The following is a 22,498-nucleotide window of genomic DNA, read 5'->3' as shown; positions in this document are numbered from 1 at the left end:
TGTTCAACAGTGAGGGTTTTAGAGTGGGTCGTATCTTTAAGCCGATGGGGCACATAGGACACAGGCCCAGCCAGCGTATGAACAGAACTGACACATCAGAGAACCGGCTTTCACCTGCAGAAGTGAGGCCGAGTCATGGGAACTATTCTTCCCCCTCCCCCGCCACGGCCACGTTGAGAGAGAAGCAGGAGGGATTTGGATGTCTACTACTGAGTCCATCCTCTCCACTGTACCCAGGCAGCTGGGCTGTGTGGGGCTGCATGACCATCCTCCAGAGGGTGCCCCTCCATCTCGTCTCTTTAAATTCAGTCCTTCCAGGCCCCTGGCACCTCCTGGCATTTAATCATGACTGTGATCACCCCCGCTTAATAGATGGGACAAGGAGCTCAGGGTAGGGCGACTGACTCATCCAGGACCTCGCAGCTGGAGGGGCCTCCCAGCCTGACACCAAAGCAGGACAGTCACCTGCTGTACCTTCTGAAGGCTGACCAGACTCCCAGCCCTCAAGGACGGACAGAGGCCCTGCGGGGGGCCAAACCCACTGTCTCAAGAAGTGCATCAGGAACTATGTATGTCTGAGTCCCTGAACTATCTCTGCCACGAATTTCTGCATGGAGAGAAAAGCCTCAACCACTGGCCTGATGGCACCCAGCGGGCAGCGAGCAGGCCCTGGCCAAGGGCAGACACACACGGGCCACTCTGTGGCATTCAGAGAGCACATTTATTTACAAAGCACTTTACAAACGTCAGCGTTCGCCTCCCCACAGCCCCCTGCGAGGTAGGTCAGTAGTCATATCTACAGTTTACAGATGGGGAAATTGAGGCACGGAATGGGGGTGTGGCCTGCCCCATTTTAAAGAGACCTTCCCATTCACCCATCAAAATATAATGAAAAATAAATTCCTTCCCCCACCCCAAAAAAAAAGCATCGCTCATCCTCCCAAGTCTACAGGTGGTGAGCACCCCTGTCCAGCAGAGCCTCCCAGTGGGCAGTGCGCCCGGGAGCCCCAGGGACCTCAACCCCGGGGACTGTCATTCAGATTTGAAGATTGTCACCTGCACAGACTGAGCGGCTGGCCAGTGGGGAGATAACAAGAGGCAGAAGGGGCTGGGGTGATTCCATTCCGCAGGAAGTGGCCCCATGGGGCAGGGCAGGGCAGGGCAGGGCAGGGCCCAGCAGGAAGCCAGAGCACATGGCAGGGAGTCGGAGAGGGACACAGGGAGCCCACGGCAGCAAGGCGGCAGGAACAGAGGGGGTTTTGGGCCCCCTGGCAGAACTCTCCTGTGCCCACTGCAAAGCAGGGCAGAGTCCATTTCCTCACAGCCCCAGGGGCTGGGCTGCTGGGATTCCTGGACACCAAGCCCCACTGTCCTCTCTGCTTACGTCCGGAGGCAGCTGAGCTGGCAAGCAGCTTCCTCCTGGCCCTCAACTGGGCCAAGGCCAGGATGGAGTGAAGGTGCCAGACCGGGTCCCCCAGCACCGGCAGGTATGAGCCCAAGCCACACCGCAGGGCAGTGCCTGGCCTCTTCAGGACCCAGTGGACGCAGGGCTAAGCTTTCTCTCAGCCCTCAGCCTGCCCCCCACCCCGTGGCAGGGGCACAGAGCTGGCCCACTCCAGGGCTCTCCCTGTGGGGGCATGGTGAATCGGGTGGGACACAGGCTGTCCTCAACTGAAGTGCTGGTGGGCCTGGCCCTGAGCGTGTTGGGTGCCCCAGGCCACAGGCTCCCGCTATCTGGACTCCAGCCCCTCCAGGAACTCCAGGGCCACGTCATAGCAGAAGTGGTACTGATCCTGGGGAGGAGAAGAGAGAGTCACCAAGGGAGGGCACGCCGTCGTGGGGGGGATGGGAGATGGGGGTCTGGGAGGTCTGGGTCGGGAACTGGTGGCGGCTGTGACAGGGGGTCCTCACCAGGGTCTCCACCATATTGGGCTTGTAATTCCGCAGCATTTTGGCAGCAAAGAAAACGTCCACCAGGTTGTGGCAGCGAATCATCTCGAGCACGGTGGCGCAGGTGCAGAAGGTGCCACTGCGACCGCCCCCGTTTCTGAAGGAGACACAAAAGGCTGGGGTGGAGCTGGGGAAGAGTCGGGTGCTCTCGAAGGTGGAGGCAAAAAGCAGGAGCGGGGAGAGGGCAGAGAGGCCAGGCACCCTGGACATGCCAGGTGGGAGGCAAGGGGCGGGATGAGGGGGGTCCAGAAGGAAGGGACACGGAGTCATAGAGTCAGCAGGGAGAGGATGGCCCAGGGGACAAGGGACGGGACAGGGAGCCAGAGGCCAGTAGCAGGAGTTCAAGGCGAAGCAGGTGTAGTCGGATGCTAAGACGCCTATGGCCTCTAGACACTCAGAGCCCAGAGGGGAACAGGCGGATTCACAAGCCTAGAGGCCCAACACACTCCAAGGGCGAGGCTGGGACTAAGACAGTCCCAGAAGAAGGTACGGGAGCAGAGCCAAGAGCAAGAACACGGGAGGTCAGACCTGCAGCCTCTCAGCAGGACACTCCCTCCTCTCCCCCATCCAGCTCCCCCGACCCCATTCCCTGAGGCTCCTTTTGGTAAGTAGGGGGATGCATGAGGTTCTCAGCTCCCTCTCAAGGGGGGCTCTCCCACCAGGACCCCACACCCCTCGGGGACTGGCTGCCTCAGCTCTCATCTGTTTTTTTTTCCTTTTTGGGTCACACCTGGCAATGCACAGGGGTTATTCCTGGCTCTGCACTCAGGAATCACCCCTGGCGGTGCTCAGGGGACCATATGGGATGCTGGGAATCGAACTTAGGTCGGCCATGTGCAAGGCAAACGCCCTACCCGCTGTGCTATCACTCCAGTCCCATCAGCTCTCATCTATTATTGCACCCGGTATGCTCGGCTGAAAAGGACAGTAATTGTGGCAAGTATAAAGCAGTCAGCATGGCCACACCCAGACATGCGTGAAGACATGCGCTTCCAAAGGGAGTGTGTGGACAAAAGAAAAGTTGCAAGCATGAATGCATGAAGCAAGACCAGAACAACAAAATCTGAAGAAGTTGGAGCCAGAGAAACAGGACAAAGGGGAAGGTGCTGCCTGGCCTGGGACCAGCCATCGTTCAAATATCCCAAACACATATGGTCCCTGAGCACTCCCAGGGCCCCCTCCAGAGCCAGGAGTGGCCCCTGGCTCTGTGCTGAACTCTCCTCCCCAAAAACAGAAGATCCCTGTGGGACTGGGGGGAAACAAAGACCTAGGGCTGCCTCCTGGCATGGCATCACGTCACGGAGGCTCAGGGTGGGGGTGACGTCTGGGAACTAACGGTTCCTCCAGAAGAGGCAGGGCCAGTTCCCCGGGACGCCTGGACTCTGGGCCAGCCCTCTGCCTTCCCGCCTGGCCCCCGCCACACTCACAGGCAGTGCACCACGGTGCGGCCGTCCCCGCTCTCCGCCTGCCACTTGTCCACCTCAGCCAGCAGGTGCAGGAAGGCCTTCTTGGAGTCCGGCGTGTCCCGGTACGCAGACCAGCGCAGGAACTGGAAGTGCCGCACCAGCAGGTGGCCCTCCTGCAGCTGGGGGCATAGTGAGTACCAGGGCCACCAGAGGTAACCCAGCCACCACCTCCAGGCTCCCACATCACTTACCCGAGAGATATTCTGCACCCGGAACACACGGGCCACCAAGTCCTCATCCGCCGTGCCTGACACGAACTCCACCTCCATAAGGCCGTACTGATGCCGGCCTGGCTCTGGCCAGTACTGCGGGCATGGCTGGACGCAAGCCAGGGAAGAGAGCAGAGCTGAGGCGTGCAGGGCCAGCTCGAACCTCTATATCTGCCCTGGTGTCCCCACACAGCCCAGACCCACCTCCTGAGTCACCCTGCTCACATACCAGGCTGCCCAGCATACGTGCCCAATGGGCTCCACCCCACACTGCAGTGTGCCAAGTTACTCCTGTCAGTGGTGCGCTGCCCACTAGGCTCCCTAGCCACCACACGTGCCCACTCACACATTCCCCCTGCCCACCACATGATCCTGCTCGTATATTCTACGCCTGCCCACCACGCACGCCCACTTGCATACTCCCCACCACACACAGAGTCACACACTGCCCCCTGCCCACCACACATGCTTACTCACACACTCCACCCCTGCCCGCCACACACACCCCTGCCCACCACATACACCCACTCACACACTCCACCCCTGCCCTGGTCGCCCAGCCACATTCTGAGACACAGTTCCACATCCCAACTGTAAGGAGTAGGACTCCACATGCACCCTTTCTCTGGTCCACAGACTGGACAGTGGGGAGACAGAGGAGGCACAGAATGTGTCCCCCGCACATGCATGCATCCAGACTTGTGGTTCAGTTTCTCCCTGGGTGAAATGGTTTCCAAGCTCCTCCCAGTAAAAGCCACACCCCACCCAGCTCCCTCTCTGAGTCCCCCGCCCCCCGCCAGAGAACACCCCCAACCCCTAGTGTCCAGGGTCTGAAACCTCCTCAATGCACATCTCTGCCTATGCTGCCCCCACTCTCCTCCGTGCCCACTTCTTCACCTACGTAATGCCGACTCTCCCATACATCTCAGCTAAGACACTACCTCTGAGAAGTCCGCCCTGATCCACTCTTCCCCGGGTTCCTCTGTGGGCCTATGTTAGCTCTCCCCTGTATTTCCACCTCTGGTTTTACACCTGTTCCCTCTAGGCCCCAAGGCCTGGGAGGGACCCTAAGTCCTGCCTGTGCCCAGTGGCCCCCCCACAGCCCCTAGTCCAGGAAGCGGCTCCTGGGAGAGGTGGTCCAGTGGAGGAGTGAGTGGGTGGCAGTAAAGAAGCCTCCCCTGGGTCCCACCCCTCTGAGGGGAGAGGGCTCCTGCCCAGGAACCCCTGACCCACAGACTGAGATCACTGACACCAGGTGCCAGACGCACCAAGGCTCGTTACAGTCTCCAGGGGCCACAAGGGGCACTTTACAGCTGCCAGGGAGCTGGAGAGGCAGCACAGACCCCAGGACCAGGCTCATGCTGGCCAGGAGGCTGAGCACCAGCATTTCCGGGAGCTCTAGTCCTGCTCAAGAGCGTCCAGGCTGTGCTAGGCCAGACCACAGGCCAGTGAGAAGCCTGGCAGCTGACCCCTCCACATGCTGACATTTCATGTACTGATCCTTCTATGTATTGACCCTTCTAAGTACTGATCCTTCCGTGTACTGACCCGTCCACATACTGACCCACGAACTGACCCCTCCATGTACTGAGCACAGCTCCATGCCAGCAGCCGGGTGCTGACCCAGGTCTGAAAAGAACCTCATGTGGACAGGAGCTGGAAGGGTCCCTGCGCCACAGAAAGGAAACCGAGACTGGCCCCATGAGGTCAATTAACTTTCCCTAGACCAGTCACAAAGCAAGGAGGCTGGAACTTGACTGTTTCAAAGATCCCTGTGATGAACAGTTTAGTCAAGAGACTGAAAAAGCGAAAACATAACCCTTCCATCTGTCAGGAGACAGCCCAGAGTGGGGTACAGCCAGGTGACGCTGGAAAAGTCTGAGCCTTCTCACACTTGAAAATCCAAGTGCAAAGGTGAGTCCTGGGCATGTAGGAGCTGTACCAAAAAAAGCAGCTCTTTTCCTCTAATCTGACAACCTCCTCTCACAGAGGAGGAAACTGATGAGACTCTGGAGGGAGCCCCATATACAGTCAATCAGCAAAAGATCCAGACCCCACCAGAACTCCTGAAATGTGCTCTTAAATGCATGGGCAGTGGTCCTCACCCAGGCCGAGTTGGACTGGTGCAGCTGGTTGAGCATGACGATGGACGTGCACCCGTAGTCGTAGACCAGGCGCCAGAAGTCAGGCGTGGTGCTCTGCAGTGGGTGCAGTGTCACGATGAAGGCTGCGCTCCGGGTGTAGCTCTGCAGAACAAACGGACCTCAGGGGACAGCTCACTGTGCCCACCCCCCTGCCCCTAGCCGGGCCCCAGGCTCTCTCCTACAGGGAAAGTGAAACTCAGCATGGGAGGCTGCAGCTCACTGAGCATGCCACAGGACCTGTCCTCAGGGCGGGCTCCGCCCCCAGGACCAAGTCCTTCCCTCAGCTGTCCTGCAGGGAAGGCGAGGTTCTGTGAGACCAAATAGCAGCGGTTCAGTGTCCGCCCCAGGCCCCGCCCCCAGGATCAGGCCCCGCCCCAGGCCCAGGAGCCAGCCCCCAGAACTAGGCCCCGCCCCAGTATCAAGCCCCGCCCCCATGACCAGGCCCCGCCCACATCTGTCCTCCCGCAGGGAGCAGCTCAGTGCCCTGGGTTGATTGCAGCGAAGGCTCAGCAGGCAGCTCTACAGTCCACCACAGGGCCCTGACACAGGCTGGCTTCTGGCCCTGCCTGCTCCAGTTGGGTCCACAGGGCCAGGTTGCACCAAGTCCCTTTTCAGATGCCAGTCCAACATCAAGCGGAGCGCTCCCCCAACCAAGTCTCTAGCACAGAAGCTGGTGTCCCCTGGGAACTAAAGAGCAATGTGTGGTGAAGGGAGCTTGGGACCAAGCTTGCGCCCTGCCACGGAGCTTGGCATCTGCTGTTCCTGCCGCCTAGAACAGACTCTCCCTCCACATGCTCACACCCTTTCTCACTTCCTTCTGCCTTTGCTTAACAGAAACCTCTTCACCGATGTCTTCCTTGTTACATCATCTAAAATAGCTACACACACACACACACACAGCCCGCATGCAATACATTGCTTTTCCGTAGAAATGACTGACATTCCTTTTTAGATTAGTTTACTGGCTGTTCCCAAAATAGCACTCGCCATTGCGTATCGGTATCCCCACTGGTGCAAGGTTCAGGGGAGCAGAGACTGGGGATGCCGCACATGGTATGCAGTTAATGAATGCTCATGACTAAATAAAGCTCTATAAAGTTCCTTCCAACTTCATGAAGGGTCTGAGACCCCAGCCTAGGGAACATCAGTGACAGGCACTGACCCAACTACACCCCCTCCTGACTTGTCCTGCCAAAAGGGGCTGCCCACAGCCTGCAGGACTGTACCCCAAGTCAACCCTGTAGTCCTTCCCAGACCTCCAGTGCTGTGCCCCTCCCCGGCGCCTGGCCTTTCTGGCTTATGAGTCACCAGGCTCTACATAGCTGGGTCCAGTGCCCAGGGCTAGGGCCCAGGCGATGGTACAGCACTGCCAAGCACCTGCCTTGTGAACTTGGGGCTGCAAGTTCCACGTGCAGGAACACCACAGCTGCTGGAAGCAATCTCACCTGTGAGTCCAGCTGTGAGCCCAGCACTGAACCAGGTGTGCACACCCAGGAACGTGGTCCGGGCAGGACAGGGAGCACAGCCAGGGGCCAGGGCAAGACAGCACCATTCCAGCCCAAATCCTGCAGTGGGCTGTGGGACTGTCACCCCAGGAAAAGCTCTTCCAGGTCCAGACATCAAGCCTCAGGCTCCCCCATGCTGAGCTTCCCCAAGTCTTCACGTCACTCCTCCAGTCCCGGGATGCCCTGAATCCAATGCTGAAGACAGCCCTGCCTGAAGACAGCCCTGGAGGCAGCCCTGCCTGAACTCTGCCACCCTGACACTCACTCAAGTCACAGGTTACACCTGAGGGGGAACCCAGGCCTGTATGTCCAAGACGGAAGACAACCAGGAGTAGGAGGGTGACCCCGGAGCCCAGCTCCCAGGGCAGGCAGAGGGTCCCCTAGCCAGAGCCCTGAGCTCTGTTCCTATGGTACATGGACCCTCCCCAGAGCCCAATCCAGCCCCGAGCCCTCACGTCGGTCAGCGCGGCGTTGATGTAGTTGTTGGGGTCACCGTCAGTGGAAACGAGGAAGGGCAGGCAGCGGTCGGGCGGCAGCACATCCATGCTGCGGTTCTTGTCCCGGTTCCGCGGCAGCAGGGCAATGCTGCACTCCTCCACATCCAGCGGTGGCGTGACTGAGTTCAGCGTCTGTAGGAGTGTGACAGGAGTGGACACGTCAGCACCAGCTGTGTATCCACACCCGCCATCAGCCAGGCCGGGTGGTTAATCCCAATTTCTGAAGGAAGAAACCGGGGTCCAAGAGAGAAGCAGAAAGGCAGGAACCCTGTGCCCCGCCTCCAGGACCTGCATCACACACTGAGCCTGGCGGACATGCGGGGCTCAATACGCAAAGACACAGTGAGGCTCGCGGTAAGCAGGAAAACTGACACCCATGGGCTCCACAGTGCGAGTTACAGGCCCTGCACAATGCACGGCAGAATGTGTGTCTGACGGAGTCAGCACTCCAGAGCAGGCCAGGGTCCCGGTCCATCTCCTCCACTCTCTTACATTCATCCTGACTCCTGGTGTCAGGACTTCCTCAGGTTCTTGGGAATCCCTTTCAGGAATCCCAACCCTCTCATGATCCCAGAATCTAGGAATCACAGGCCACGTTTCCTGTGATATGGCTTTGGGCTGGCCTCAAGCAGCTTCTCTGAAGGAACCCGGAATGGAGGGCACTTTGGGGCCTCTGTCCCACAATGACCAGACTCCAACTTTGGCAGAAACGGCTTTTGCCCAGAGTAGCCAGGTGACACGGGAGCTGGGCCACACTCCCACACATGGGTTGGGCCCATCAAGTCTCCAAGTCTTTGGCCTGATGGAAGGAAAGAAGGTAGGAAGATGAGATTGTGGGAAGGAAATGTCTTTTCCTGGAGTCTTGGCAATAGAGAGGATGTAAACCTGGGCCTGAAAATCAAGCTAAAAGCAGGGTAACAGAAACCAAAATAGGCTACTTTGTCATATCGCCATTTGAGCCCCTGGGTCAGGCCATAACGAAGCTGTGCCATCCTTTGACTTTTCAGCTATATGAGCCACTGAGCTGGATTTTTGTTACTTTCAACCAAAAGAATCCTAATGATACGAACACTGCAAGAGTTTCTAGATAAGAAAACCGAGGTTGGGAGAGGGGGAAAAGACTTGTTCAAGACTACTCACAGCTCTTACCTAAGCCGGATTTTGAACCAGTTCTATATGACTTTGAATTCTGAGCTCTCAAAGGCTTGGATGCAACACCCACCATCTCTAAGTCTTTCAGAATAGCTCAGCTCCTGCTTAGGCCTCCATGATTCAACAGCAAAAAGAACCAATACATGTATACTCTCGCTCACAATCCACACTCACACATCTGTACACACACACACACACACACACACACACACACACACTCACACACATGCGAGCGCGCATGCACAGACTCGAGCCCCACCTGGAATTCCTCCCGCAGCTGGGAGGAATTACTCTGAGGATCAATGCGGATCATCTCCTTATAGGTGGCCTTGAATTCACTGACAGGGATGGTGGTCTCACCACACAGGCAGGCCTCCAGGATTGCATCGTGGATAAAGATGTACTGCTCCTGGGATGGGGGAGAACATGAAGAAGTCACAAGGAACTAGAAACCAGAGTTGGAAAGCAAGCTGAGGTAGGGGTGCTCTGAGGTGCTGAGGTATTCTGAGGTAGTAGAGGCGCTATTAGGTAGTTTAGTGCTCTGAGATGGGGGTACTCTGAGGTTTTGTGGTGTTCTGAGGTAATGGAAGTGCTCTGAGGTATTGGGGTGCTATGAATTAGTGGGGTTCTGATGCGGCGGAGATCTCTGACATGTCGTGATGCTCTGAAGTAGTGGGGCACTCTGACATGGGAGAGTGCTCTAAGGCAGTGAGGATGCCATGAGGTACTACAGGGCTCTAAGGGGCTGGGGTACTCTGCAGTGGTAGGAGTGCTCTGAGGCAGCCTACCATCTATGGGCTCATGGGATGCCATGAGCTAGTAGGATACTCTGAGGTATGAGCGTACTCTGAGGTAGTGGGGGTGCTCTGAGAAAGTGGGGTGCTGAGTTATCAGGCTGCTCTGTGGTGCTGAGTTTCTCTGAGATAATGGGGGTGCTCTGACATTCTACGGTGCTCTGAAGTAGTGGGGTGCTCTCAGGTGCTGGGATGCTCTAAGCTGGTGTCCAAGCCATATGTTGGACACTGCATTCAGACAAACCCTTCTTGAAACAACCTTCACAAACTGTTCCCAACTCCAGTTTGTCCAGGTGGCCACCCTATGAGACGCCCTGAAGAAGGGACAGCCTGGGATCCCAGAGTGAGGGTGCAGACACAGGAGGCATGGCCTGTGTCCCAGGCCATCACTGGGTGACCTCACCCAACGAAACTGTCCAACAAACACTGTCCTCCCGTTGTTCATCGATTTGCTCGAGCCGGCCCAGTAATGTCTCCATTTTGAGACTTGTTGTTACTGTGTTTGGCATGGGTGGCCGTGCAGGCGAGATATTCTTGGTAGTTTGCCAGGCTCTCCAAGAGGGGTGAGGAATCGAACCCAGCTCGGTTCGGCCGGGCTGGCTCTGCGCAAGGTAAATGTCCTACCGCTGTGCCTCACCCAGCAGAAACAAATGACACTGGGTCTCTGGACCCTGAGTTCAGGGATGCAGAGGCCCGGAAGTCTAAGGGAGGCCCTGCCCCCAGTCCTGAAGTGGCATGTGGGGATAGAGCCACACCCCTACCTCTGTCTGTATCATGTTGACCCGCCGGGAGCAGAGGGTCTTCACACAGTTGTAAATGTCCACGACGCCCTCACATTCGGCCATGTCCAGCATCACGTCCAAGACGATGTAGCAGCCTGTTCGGCCCGTGCCCGCACTATGGGATAGAGGAGAGGTCGACCCCATGCATCAGAAGGGGAATAGAAGGGGCCCCCGGAGTGCCTGGCTGTGCCCACCACCCCACAGTGAAACTTTGCCCCAGCAGCGGGAAGAAGTTAGCAGCAGGGAAAGTGCTGCAAGAATTCTGGTGAAATGTGAGAACTGGGCTGGGGGTGCCCAGAGGAGGGGGCGGGGAAGGCTGAGAACACAAGAAGCTTCCCTGGAGGAGAGGGACCACAGGAAGAATCCTACCGCACTCAATCCCAGGCCTCCAGCATCCTTCACAGCCCATAGGCTCACACCTGCTCACCCACAGCCGGACCCACCCCTCTGCCAGCAGAGGCCACACCTCTGAGCTTCCAGGAACAACTGGGAGACATTTCTCAGAAACACCTGTCTGCGGCTGCCTCCCTGAGAGCTGGGCTGTGTGGGTCCGTCTTTCAGACCCCCAGGCTCAGCACCCAACCGAGCCGTGATGCAGAGAGAGGATGGGAGCAAACAATGCAGCCAAGATTCCAAACTGTTGGCAAGGACACAGAGCCACTGGGTCCCCATCCACTCCCCAGGGCACAGACAGTCCCCCTACACCCACAGAAGGATGAGCGCTCACGGACCAAATGGCTTGAAAGGGCAGCTAATCCTCGCAGCCCGGGGCATGGCCTGGCCTCTCCCCTCAGGATCTCAGTCACTACAGGGCCTTGGCCTTGGTCTTACAAAACCCCCATCCCCCAGTCACAGGTCAAAGAGAGGCATCCCGAGGGCCCCCCTACCCAGCTCCGCTGCCCACCTGCAGTGGATGACAATGGGTCCCGCATCGGGCGGGGTGGAGGCCTTCACACGCCGGATGAAGGCCAGCAGCCCCGTGGCGTGGTAGGGCACGCCGTGCTCCGGCCACGCCGTGAAGTGGAACTGGCGCACCTCGTGCCTGGCGGAGTAGCCTCTCTGGAGAGATAGGGGAAGCCCTGGTGAGGGTGGCCGCCAGCCTGCGAGACACACGCCATGTGCGCGGAGCTGACCCGTAACCCGCAACCAAGGCAGGGATTCGTGTCGCATTGCCGAAGGGAGCAGAGCAGGAGTCAGAGGGCCCGAGACGGCAGGAGTCAGCCCCGAGGGAGGCCACGTCCTGCACATCCTGCCCTCCTGCCACCCTGCTGGGAGAATGCCCTGTGCTGAGCATTCTGCAGAGGACCGAATAGAAGCCTGGACAGGACTCGGCCCCTCGTGCGATGGCAGAACCCCACAGAGCCCCACTTTCTGATCTGTATCGGGGGGCAAGGGAAGAGTCCCCAATCCTACAGTCTTTGGGGCGGCAGTGGCACAAGGCCTGACCAAGCCTGTCATGGGCAGCCGGCATCATCCTTGTCATCGTTGTCATTTCCATTCGCTCCTGGAGTAGCCGGGGCCTGTCCAGCCTTCCCAGCGCCTTGCTGGGGAGTGCAGCTCTTGGGCTCTTGGGCCAGGGGATGATGCCAGCAGAGACTCACCCGCTCCAGCGCAAAGGTGCGCACCACGTACTCGGCCAGCGTCTCCGTCTTCAGCAGCGTGATCTTGATGTCCCCGTACATGTCTGAATCCTCAGGCCAGTACCGTGAGCACTTCACCTGGAGTCGTCAGAGTGCAGGCTCAGGAGTTCCTCCCGGCCCCAGGCCCGCCGGGCCCCCTCGCCCAACCCCGCTTACCCTGCCCACCTCGACCAGCTTGGTGATCATGACAATGCTGGGACAGTGCTCCTGCCATACCATGCGCCAGAAGTCGTAGACCATCTCAGGCTTGGGCCCTGTGGGGCAGGCAAGGCCTCTACCCTGGGCTGCCAAGCCCAGGCCCAGCACCACCGCCCTACCCCGTAGGGTTGTGGGGCTTCCCTGCACCCCAGCCCCTGCCCCCACCCCCCAGTGTCTGGAAGGTCCTGGGGATGGGAAGTGTCAGGAAGGGCATCCCCGAGTGGGCTCAGGGGGGCAGTGTCCATGGCCCAAGTATCCAAGAGGGACGGCAAGAGGTAAGGGAGTAGACATAGCCGGAGAGACCAGGTGGCACCCGGCCCACAGGACCGAGCCTTTGAGCCCTTCCCCATGTGCCACCGTAGGGAGGGAGAGATAGCAAGGGGAGGTACCAATGGATGGAGATGCAAACATGAAGCAGAGGGGTGGGGAGGGGGTGCTGACGGCAGACAGACAGGCTGACAGACGGACATACAGGCAGATAGGAGTCAAGCAGATTGGCAGGCATAGGAGGGCCACGGGGCAGAGGTGCCAGGTACCTTGAGTGGCTATGAAGTGGTTGGACCTGTGGTAGCCCTGGAGGAGAGGAGACGGACGTTAAGGCCTCAGTCCCTTGGGTCTCTATGTCCTCTCTCTGAAGCTGTACACGATGCCCCCCCCAAGACTCCCAACCCAGGGCCCCAAGTACAGGGGCTACACCCTGGGGCACCATGTTAGCTTGTAGACCCTTTGTCCTGGACCCCAGGGCCAGAGGATACTACTATAGGGGCCCGGAGCACCCCCAGTTGCTGGGGCTAATGATATGTGGCATATAGCCTACCCTTGTGTAAAGACAAAATGCAGGGGAGCCCGCCTGTCCCCCAGTGCCCCAGAGGCCATCGCCATGCCCATGCCCCCATCTGTTGCCGGACAGCTTTCACAGTCCATCCTAGAACCAGTGACTCCCCGCGACCTCACTCCCCCAGAGCTGGGGGGCCGGAAGAAGGTTTCAGGTAGGAATAATGAACCAACACAGGTTAAAACAGTTTACACGTGGCCCTCAGAGAAAATGTTTCTTAAAGTTCTGATCAATCATCATCATCATCATCAATGTTTTCAAACTCCATCTGGGTCACATACTGTGCTAAGCACTTTACCTGAATGATCTCCCCTCAAAGCTACTTCTACCTCCACCTCCAGAGTCTCAGGCTAAGGTAAAACATCAGTCAGACGACCACTCCCGGGGGCCAACTGCCCATGTGCCCACACGGCCTCCCTTTCTGCCCGAGCCCACATGAGCCCAGGGCAGCAGGCTAGGCTCAACGTAGGGCCCAGCTGCCAGCAACACTGCAGCTCCGCACAGCCCCGGCCATCTAGCCGCCCTACAGCAAATCTCCTTCTCTGAGTCTCCAACCCACATCTGCAGTGTAAGGAGGAACTTTCTGTCTGTTAGGCTGCTTGGTTGGTTTGGGGGCCATGCCCAGTTGTGCTCAGGGATCGTTCCTGGTAGGTTCGGTGGGTACATGAGGCACAGGGGATAGAACTCAGGTCAGCCACTTACAAAGCAAGCATCCTACCTGCTGTACTAAGCATCCTACCTGCTGTACTAGCTGTCCAGCTTGGGACAGTGAGTTCACGTGGCCGCTGCGATGCAGAGCCAACACAGCCCACCGTCAGAAGCCTGACTCTGGGGCCATACCTCCCCCACAGTTGCTCTCACTTCTCCCCCCGCCCCCAAGGTCCAAGAGGTCCTAAAGACCCAAACCCAACAGTGTGGCAGAAGAACTCCTCAGAGCACCGTGGGTCACTGGAATCTCAGAATCAAGCTGACCAGGGTCACCAAGAGGCAGGCCTGTGCCTCTGAGCACTGAGAAGGCATGTTTCAGCCTTCTCTGGACACGCAATTCCCCAGGGGATCTTATCAGAAGGCAGACTCCAGAGTCAGGGGTAGCATGTGTGAAACCCTAGGGGGGTCCCACCCCTAGCACAAAAAGGAACAAAGGGAGAAAAGGTGGAAGGTCTGAGTTGAGGTCCCGGTTGGTGTGTCCAACCAGCTCCCTGGCGATACCAACGCCCAGCTTCAAGACACACCTTGTGGTCTCTCGGCCCCTCTGCCCACCACTGTCCTCCACAGCATGACGAAGAGACTGAACGTGAGCCAAAAAGGACTCCACCTACATGCAGGCCCGTCAACAGGCCTCAGAGGCCACATTGGGGGCCAGGGTCCTGCTGTCTCAGCAGCCACTAGATCCTGAGGCCAAGGGGAGCGGGGGTAGAGGCCAGGACCCCTGGACATGCTGCCATTAGCTGCCCTTCCAGTCCCACATGGGGCATGCTGGGAACAGGATACTCTCCCCACCCCAGGTAGATCCATGTAAAGGCAAGAGGTTCTCCCCATTCCTAACCCTCTGTCCTCCTTGCCCGGCACTGTGTCAGCACCAAGTGCCAGTCAGTGGACAGAGCACAGAGCTGCCCAGTGCAGCTTAAGCTGCAGTCTCTGCCCGCTTTCGAACTGCCTGTGAGTGTTACCATGCCACAGAGGACACAGAGACGGGGTATCTGAACCACATCAGTTCAGCCGTCCACGGCAGGACCCCACATGTCCCTGGACCTGCTCCCAGACAAACCCTGCATACCTCCGGAGTTCAATGGGGAAGGAGAGATCACCATTAGTGTTAGTGGCCTGGCGAGACCCCAGGGCTGAAGATAGGGATGCAACTCTGGGGAGGTACCTTGCATGAGCAAGGCCCTGGGTTTGATCCCTGGCACCCCGGTGGCTGGTCTGGCAACCACCACAACAAAAACTACCCCCAGGAGTCGGGACTCAGGATCCTGCCATTAGAAAAGGTGCAGATGTGAGCAACTGGCAGAACTGCCCCAGCCCTGTGGGCCCAGAGGGTGAGAAAGGTGAATGGATTGATGAGTGGAAGGTGCACGGCCTGGAGTAAGAGCTCAGCCAGGAGCATGCCTGCCCACTTGCATTTAAAGGGACTTGAAGCCACATTTTCTAAGAGCATTTTTAATTCTGACAACCACAAAACAAGCGGGTGGGATTCTGGCATAGGGAGGCGGAGAGGTAAAGCACAGACCCGCATCCGGTGCCTCGGGACCAGGGTACTGACTGGCACACCCTGAAATGTTAGAGCTTTACCCACTGCCTAAGGGCTACCAAAAAAGAGGGAGTGTCCAGGAGCATGATGGGAAAACGGCATTTCTGGCAGCTGTGACACCAGGGCCTTTCAATTCCTGTGGCAGGCATTGCTGCACTGCCTGAAAGTCTCAAAGTCTCAAAGTCACCACAAAATTCAGGAAAGAATGACTGTTGGCCAGTGGCTTCTATCTGGTGTGGCTCAGGGGCCACTCCCAGGCAGGCTGTCTGGGCACTGCTCCAAGTAGTGCTGGGGGGACTATGCGGTGCTGGGGACTAAACCTGAGTGTCCTGCATGCAAAGTGTGCACTCTCTCCGGTCCAAGAAAATAAGAAGTCTAAGAAAAAAAATTAAATTTAATGGGAAAGCTATCCACCAGATGGCCAACAACCCCATTAGCCACCAAGTACTATGAAAATAATATACATTATAAATAAAATCAGTGGAATGCTCGATGAATAAAGGGTTGTTTGTTTGCCTGAATTCTTGAAAAGTCAAAATACAATTCCTGAAGTGAGAAACAGTGTACCTGGAACCTACAGTGATGTAAACTGATATAACCTTTAAACTAAACTTCAAAGTAAACAAAAAGGAAGGCTGAGGTTCCAGGAGAGGGTTCAGGGGCACACGTCCTGCTGGATGCCCAGCCCTGGGTGTACCTCCCCAGCAACGTCTGGCGTGGCCCTCATGGCCTCTGAGCAGCACAGGTGGTCCTGCTTGACCCCAGACCACATCCTCAGACCCTCATGTTGAACTGCCTGGTCCTGTGGACCAAAAATTTGGGTAATTCTCCCAACTCCCCTGAGCACTGCTAAGGAACCTCCCCCCTCAAAAAAATTGAAAGAAGGGCGGGGGGGGGGGCAGTACAGGAGTTAGGGCAGATGCTTGGCATGCACCCGACCTGGGTCTGATTTCAGGCACCGTGTGGGCCCCCAAGCAGCACTGGGGTAACATGGGTATTCTCTGCCCTGCAGGGCCTGAGCAGCACTGAATCACCTGCTCAGCTGACCAAGAACCACTGGGGTAGGGCGGGGGGGCGAACCCCAGGAACCCCAGGTTTCCTGAGCAGCACTCAGGAGCACCCACCCCAGCCCCTATCCCCAACAACAACAACAACAACACATAATTCTTCAGAACAGAAGTACCACCCTGCTCCCCACCCCTATAAAAAAGGAAAAGAAAACAAAGAAAGAAAGGAAAAGGAAAGAAATTTAAAATGAGGGCTATATTGAAGGCACAGTGATTGTAACTGAGGTTCAAGCAAACTGATCACAAAGGGATTTGAACACAAGGGGACTAGTTTTCAGGAATGTGGGCAGAGCCATCTGTGTGCCCTTAAAGATCCTGACCCCCCCCCCCCCTAAGCAGAGACAGGCCCCAAGGCAGCTTCCCCTGCCCCAGCCATGCCCCCCTCCTGAAGACGGACTGGTTAAAGAGGACGCAGGAACGGGGGAGGGGGGCTGGGGGCAAAGTTGGGATAGAAGGTGGGGGCCAGGTCAGAACAGCACCCAGGAAGTACTCCCATTACTGAAGTCCCTGGCAGGGCAACAGAAGAATGAGCTTACAACAGGACAGGACCAGTCTTCGGCCCTGGACGGTCCCTGGCCAGGCAGCTGAGCTGGACAGCTGGTATTCGGGGTACCAGGGAAGGCGACCAAGACAGAGAGGGAGGGAGAAGGAGAGGGGGGGGGGAGAGAGAAAGGGAGAGAGAAAAGGAGAGGGTCGAGGGAGGGAGAGGGGAGAGAGAGGGGGAAGGAGGGGGAAGAGAGAGAGGGAGGGAAGGAAGAAAGGGGAGAGAGAGAGAGAGAGAGAGAGAGAGAGAGAGAGAGAGAGAGAGACAGCCCAAGACTCGCGAGTCTGAGGTACAGCTGGTGAGACAGACAGGAGGAGGAGGTGGGGGGAGAGATACTTACTTCACGGTTTATCCGAATCTTAATGATTCCAGTGAGGGAACAGTACAAAGCAAAAGAGACAGAAATTAGGCCAGAGGCAGATGGAGGGGAATGGAGCACAGGAGAGGCCAGGATCGGGGACAGGAGCCGGGGGGGCCAAGCGGAGACTATGCACCACTCGGGGCCCAAGAGGGACAAGGGGCGTGTCTCTGTGGGGGGCCCAAGGAGATGCTGACCAGGACCCTGCAGAGACCGGAAAGGCCCCCTTCACCAAAGCTTCCCAGGTCTGAGAGGTCAGGACTGGTCCTGCCCGGCCAAAGGAGAGGATGGGGGGTTTTGAGGGAGAAGGCAGGAACTCTGGGAACAGGCCACAGGTCCGGTTCCAGGAGGGGGCAAAGAAGCGGGAGAGGAAAGGTGATCTCAAAAGCCCGAGTCCCCGACTCCCTAGACACGCGCCTCCTCCCCCTCGCAGGGCCAGGCCCCTGCAGCCGCCTTCCTGGATGCCCCTTCTCTTCCGCCCCACCTCTCCCACCCACCCGCCTGCCTGCGGCCTGCAAGGCTGGCCCTGGCCCTGGGCATCACTGACTTGCATGGCACTCTGGGAAAAGCGCTGTTCTTACCTGGCCGGTGCTCCCCAACCTACTCTGGGGCTTATGTGTCTCCCCCACTAGATAAAGGCAGTTCCAGAAAGCAGACCATGTGCACTGATGTCCCCCCGGGCCCAGCTCACCAGGTCCAGCACACGGTTGATGACCCAATCCTCCTCTTCCTCCTCCTCTGCGCTTGGGCAGATACCCACAGCCCCTTCACACCCACATTCAGGACCCCCACTTCCTGCCCTCCCCTCCCTCGGGCCCAGCCAGACCCGCCCATGGCAGAGCATGGCAGAAGCACCTCACAGTCAGTGGCAGAGGCTGTGGAAGCCCAGAGAGGCTGAGATGGGCAGGCCTTGTTGACCACTCATGAGCTGTGTGACCTAGGATGAGGAGCTTCGCCTCTCTGAACCCAAGTCCTCACCTGTGAAGCAGGGTCATGAGTCTAACTGCTGTGTACCGAACCGGAGGGATTATAGAAAGTATTTCATATAAAGTGCTTAGCACATAGTACATGCTCAGTAAACACGAGAAATTGTTCTTGTTTCTCTTGTGGTAGTCAGGGCCACACCCAGCAGTGCAGAGGGTCATAGAATGCCCGGGATCAAACTCAGAGTCTTGCTTGTGCTGGGCATGTTTCTGCCACTTAAGCTCCTTCCTGGACTTAGTTACTCTTCGAGTCCAGCCCTAACCATGAGCAAAACACCTTTGCCAGCTCCCTGGAGGCCCTGAGGACAGAATCCAAACTCCCCAGCCTGCATCCTCAGGCCTTCACCTGCCTTCAGTCCTGTTTCTCATGGCCCCGCCTCCAACCTCCGGGCCCCTCCAAAGGGTCCTTACCTCCAGGCCTCTGGCCTGTGCCCACTCCCCCTCCAGCTCCCAGGCCAACTCTGGCCTGCAGGGAGCGGTCCTCCTATGCTGTCCCACAGAGAGCTCTCTGCAGAAGAACCCAGCTGTCTAAGCTCCCCATCTGTGCCCTGAGCAAGCCAGGAGGTGAGGGGGGGTCATGCAGGCATGGAGCTGAGGGGCACAGCACTCACATCTATGTAGTTGGCATTAATGTAGTCGGCATCGGGGGCTCCGAGCATCGGGTGCAGCTTCACGCAGTGCCGATCGTCTGCAAACACAGAGCAGGTAGCCAGGTGGTGAGCAGGGGCAGAGCCACAAGCCGAGAGCTGGGTCAGAAGAGGCTTCCTGGGGGACAGTCAGCGAAGCTAGGACCAAGCAGTGGGCTCTGGGTGCCCTGAAAAGTAGGACAACCCAAGAGGAGAGTCTGGCCTGAGGGTCCAGGGGACCCAGTCACGTGCAGCTCAGGCGAGTCTCAGCCCTAGGAAAGGAGCCCTCACCCCCTATCCCCAGGCGCGGCCCCACTCCCGGGCCCTTTCCCAGCACTCACAGGCAGGGACAGGCTCCTGCCGGCCGCCCTTGAGCTTGTCCTTCTTCTTTGTGGCATCCCAGCCTTCAAAGAAGCTCTGCCAGATGGAATGTGTCAGTCCGAGGGGGGCAAGCCCGGTCCTCAGACCTGTCTCCTCTCAACAGGGAGCAGGGGGAGGAATAAGGGTAGGCTCAGGGCCAAACCCAGGGCCTCACATAAAGCCCCCGGATATCACCCTGGGGCCAACTTACAGACCAAACGGTTCTGGGGAAAGGAAGAAGAGGGGAAAGGGGACAAAAGGTGAGGGATTAGAGATGTTTTAGGAGAGTCTGGTTTCAAGGGAGAAAATCCAGCTTTAGCATGCTGATGCCAGTCCTGAGATGTGCTTTAGTTAAACCACAGTCAAACATCAGCCACGGGGGGACACACCAGCATCAACATGTCAGAACTATAAAGAAGGTCAAGGCGAGGGTGAAGGAAGAGGAAGATGAGGGCAGCGGCAGAGGCGGACGGAAGGGGCAGGAACTCAAATGGGGCTTTGGATGAGGGCCAGGGTCAGAGGGGGTGAGGTCAGAGGTCAGAGTCAATATCCCTATGAAGCCCAGGACAGAACCTTGATCAGGGTCCACAGTGGAAGTGCAAGAGGATTCAAGGTCATAATTCAAAGGAGAGTTAGGATGAGAGTGAGAAAGCAGGACAGGCGGTGACTGGAATGGTCAAGGTCAAGATGAAAAGGGTGAGGTTGAATTGGGGGTGGGGAGACCAGGGTCCAACTCAGGCTGGGCTGAACAGGGTCCCCGGTGAAGAGGACCAGGCGAGGCTCTGGCGAGGGGTTCCCGGGACTGGAGCTGGGCACCTCGTACTCCTGCTTGAAGCCGTAACCCTCTGCCGTCTTCATCTGGTTGATGTGCTGTAGAAGGTCGGCCACACGCACGGCGGGGTGCAGCTGCCCGGTGTGGTATGGGGAACCCTTCCGGCCACAGGGACGCCTCGGTGAGCCCCCTAGGAGGCTGCTGGCTTCAGTGACCCCACCGCTGCGCTGGTCACCTGAGGTCAGAGAAATGGAAAGGGGTTCCTGCCCACACAGCTCCAGAGAGATCCCGAGTGACAGAGAGGGCAGGGGGGCAGCAGGAGGAGCAGGTATAGCTCCCTGGAGCCTGGATGCCCAACGGGGTCACCCTGTGGGGCTGGGAACCAGCCCTGCCCTCCCACAGTGACAGGCATGTCACGAAACCATTCCTGCATGGTGACAGGAGGGTCAGGTGACCACGGCACCCTCCTGGCCTGGTCCTGCTCACCCCATCCCACTGCTCCCCAGCAGGCACCCCCACCTGAACCCATAACAGCCTTCCTTCTCTTCCTCTTCAAGGGAACAGTCTGGAACACCAGAACACCCAGCAATGAACCCCAGTCAAGCAAAGCAAACCCCCAAATCAGCTTCCACCCTCCTTCTGCAGAAGGAGGGCACCCTCCGCCTGCCCCCCCAGAGAGCTTCCCCCTGGCCAGCACCTCCACTGAGGGCTGTGCACCCTTCACAGCCACTCAGGCAAGTGAAAGTGGGGTTACTGGGTCCCGCCCCAGACCCACCCACTCCCCGATTTCCCCTGAAACATCCCCGAGGCCTCAGGACCAGGCCCCAAGATGTGCTTTAGTTAAACCAGAGTCAAACATGAGCCATGGGGGGACACACCAGCATCAACATGTCAGAACTATAAAGAAAGTCAAGGTGCAGTCCAGGTGCTGGGGTGAGACATTGGCTCCTCTTGGCCACCCCTCATGAAGCCCACATGGCTGGGCTTCATAGGGATGTTGACTCCGACCTCTGACCTCGCCCCCTCTGACCTTGGCCCTCATCCAAAGCCCCATTTGAGCTCCTGTAACTTCCATCCACCACTGCCCTCATTCTCATCTTCCTTCACCCTCACCTTGACTTTCTTTATAGTTCTGACATGATGATGCTGGTGTGTACCCCCATGACTCATGTCTGACTGTGGTTTAACTAAAGCACATCAAGTCCACAAGCACCCACACCCAGTGACCGCCCCTTCCTGGCCTGGCCTGAGGAAGGGGCAGGTGTCTCTTCAAAGCCAGCCCCTCATGGCTCTCACAGCTGTTCTCTGCCAGCAGGGCTGTGGGGAGACTCCCAGGGACTGAAGGCCCCCTACCCTGTGCCTGCACATCTGGGCTCCCTCTGCCGCCAGCACTGGGTGGGTGAACTTCCTCAGCCTCAGGTCTCAGCCCAGTGCCTGTCCTTGAGGAAGTCAGAAATGACTAAATGATAATGATTGTACAGGGACATGGACAGCCCCGCCTTCCCCAGACTCCGTCTTTGTCTCTTGAAACCAGGGAGCTCGTCATGTCCTGCCTGGCTGCCCCCAACACCAGTGCCGTGGCAGTGCTGCCTGCCCTCCTGTGTGCTCCAGAGACCTGGTGACACTTCCAGCACTTCCAGCTCGACAACTGTCATGCTCCATCCAGCACTTCATGGTCCAAGAGCCCAAACCCTCAGTGTCACAGAGAAGGAAGCTGAGGTGCAGAAAGGGCGACTTGCCTATTGGACTAGATTCCAGAAAATCCTAGGCATGGCAGAAAATCCACAGGGCGACATGGGATTTCATTAAAAAGAAGGCCAGAGGGACTCTGCTTTAAAGGCTGCCGTGCCATCCTGGCGTGCATGATGGGAGTCCTTTTCCGTTCCCTGTAAGACCGCTCAAGGGTCCCAGCACATGGCTGTGCGTTTTCAGCCTCCCGGAGCAGATGGAAGCAGGAATGTCTCGCCTCTGTCTCTCCCTGAGACAGCTTCCCTCAGCTCCCCAAGGCAGGCTCCAGAGAACTCGGGCAATGTGCCGCCTCGAGACAGGCTCAGATCCAATCCCTGCTCTGTGGTGACCTCGGGAGTGTTATTTACTTTCTTGAAATCATGCATGTCCTTTTTTATGCGCCCAGTGAAAATTCAAACTGTGACTTTCCACGATGTTGCAAATGCTCAGTAAAGGTAAAGGTAAAGGCCCTCCCGTTGTTCATCGATTTGCTCGAGCGGGCCCAGTAACGTCTCCATTGGAGACTTTGTTGTTACTGTGTCTGGCATATCGAATACGTCACGGGGAGCTTGCCAGGCTCTGCCGTGTGGGCGAGATACTCTCGGTAGCTTGCCGGGCTCTCCGAGAGGGGCGGAGG

General features: G+C 57.8%; 1 protein-coding gene across 5 annotated transcripts in view; it reads right to left on the bottom strand.

Annotated features, from left to right (window-relative positions):
* Positions 1 to 702: 702 nt before the first annotated feature.
* PTPRU (protein tyrosine phosphatase receptor type U) overlaps positions 703 to 22,498 on the bottom strand; it is a 77,270-nt gene continuing 55,474 nt past the window's right edge. Inside the window, exons 17-32 of one of the 5 annotated variants that reach the window (XM_056123506.1) lie at positions 20,178 to 20,368; positions 19,343 to 19,418; positions 18,987 to 19,063; positions 17,375 to 17,392; positions 12,874 to 12,910; positions 12,296 to 12,393; positions 12,101 to 12,217; positions 11,404 to 11,558; positions 10,479 to 10,614; positions 9,183 to 9,332; positions 7,730 to 7,903; positions 5,731 to 5,871; positions 3,608 to 3,733; positions 3,378 to 3,535; positions 1,912 to 2,047; positions 703 to 1,793 (exon numbers count right to left, since the gene is read on the bottom strand). In XM_056123506.1, coding sequence (XP_055979481.1) covers positions 1,731 to 1,793; positions 1,912 to 2,047; positions 3,378 to 3,535; positions 3,608 to 3,733; positions 5,731 to 5,871; positions 7,730 to 7,903; positions 9,183 to 9,332; positions 10,479 to 10,614; positions 11,404 to 11,558; positions 12,101 to 12,217; positions 12,296 to 12,393; positions 12,874 to 12,910; positions 17,375 to 17,392; positions 18,987 to 19,063; positions 19,343 to 19,418; positions 20,178 to 20,368 — 1,853 coding nt within the window. In that variant the 3' untranslated portion in view covers positions 703 to 1,730. The remainder of the gene's footprint in view (positions 1,794 to 1,911; positions 2,048 to 3,377; positions 3,536 to 3,607; positions 3,734 to 5,730; positions 5,872 to 7,729; positions 7,904 to 9,182; positions 9,333 to 10,478; positions 10,615 to 11,403; positions 11,559 to 12,100; positions 12,218 to 12,295; positions 12,394 to 12,873; positions 12,911 to 17,374; positions 17,393 to 18,986; positions 19,064 to 19,342; positions 19,419 to 20,177; positions 20,369 to 22,498) is intronic. The other 4 variants (XM_056123507.1, XM_056123508.1, XM_056123509.1 and 1 more) reach the window with 4 other exon arrangements.

The sequence above is a fragment of the Sorex fumeus genome, unplaced genomic scaffold, assembly GCF_029834395.1.
Source record: "Sorex fumeus unplaced genomic scaffold, SorFum_2.1 ptg000047l, whole genome shotgun sequence".
NCBI lineage: Eukaryota > Metazoa > Chordata > Mammalia > Eulipotyphla > Soricidae > Sorex > Sorex fumeus.
This window is presented reverse-complemented; position numbering and strand designations above follow the sequence as displayed.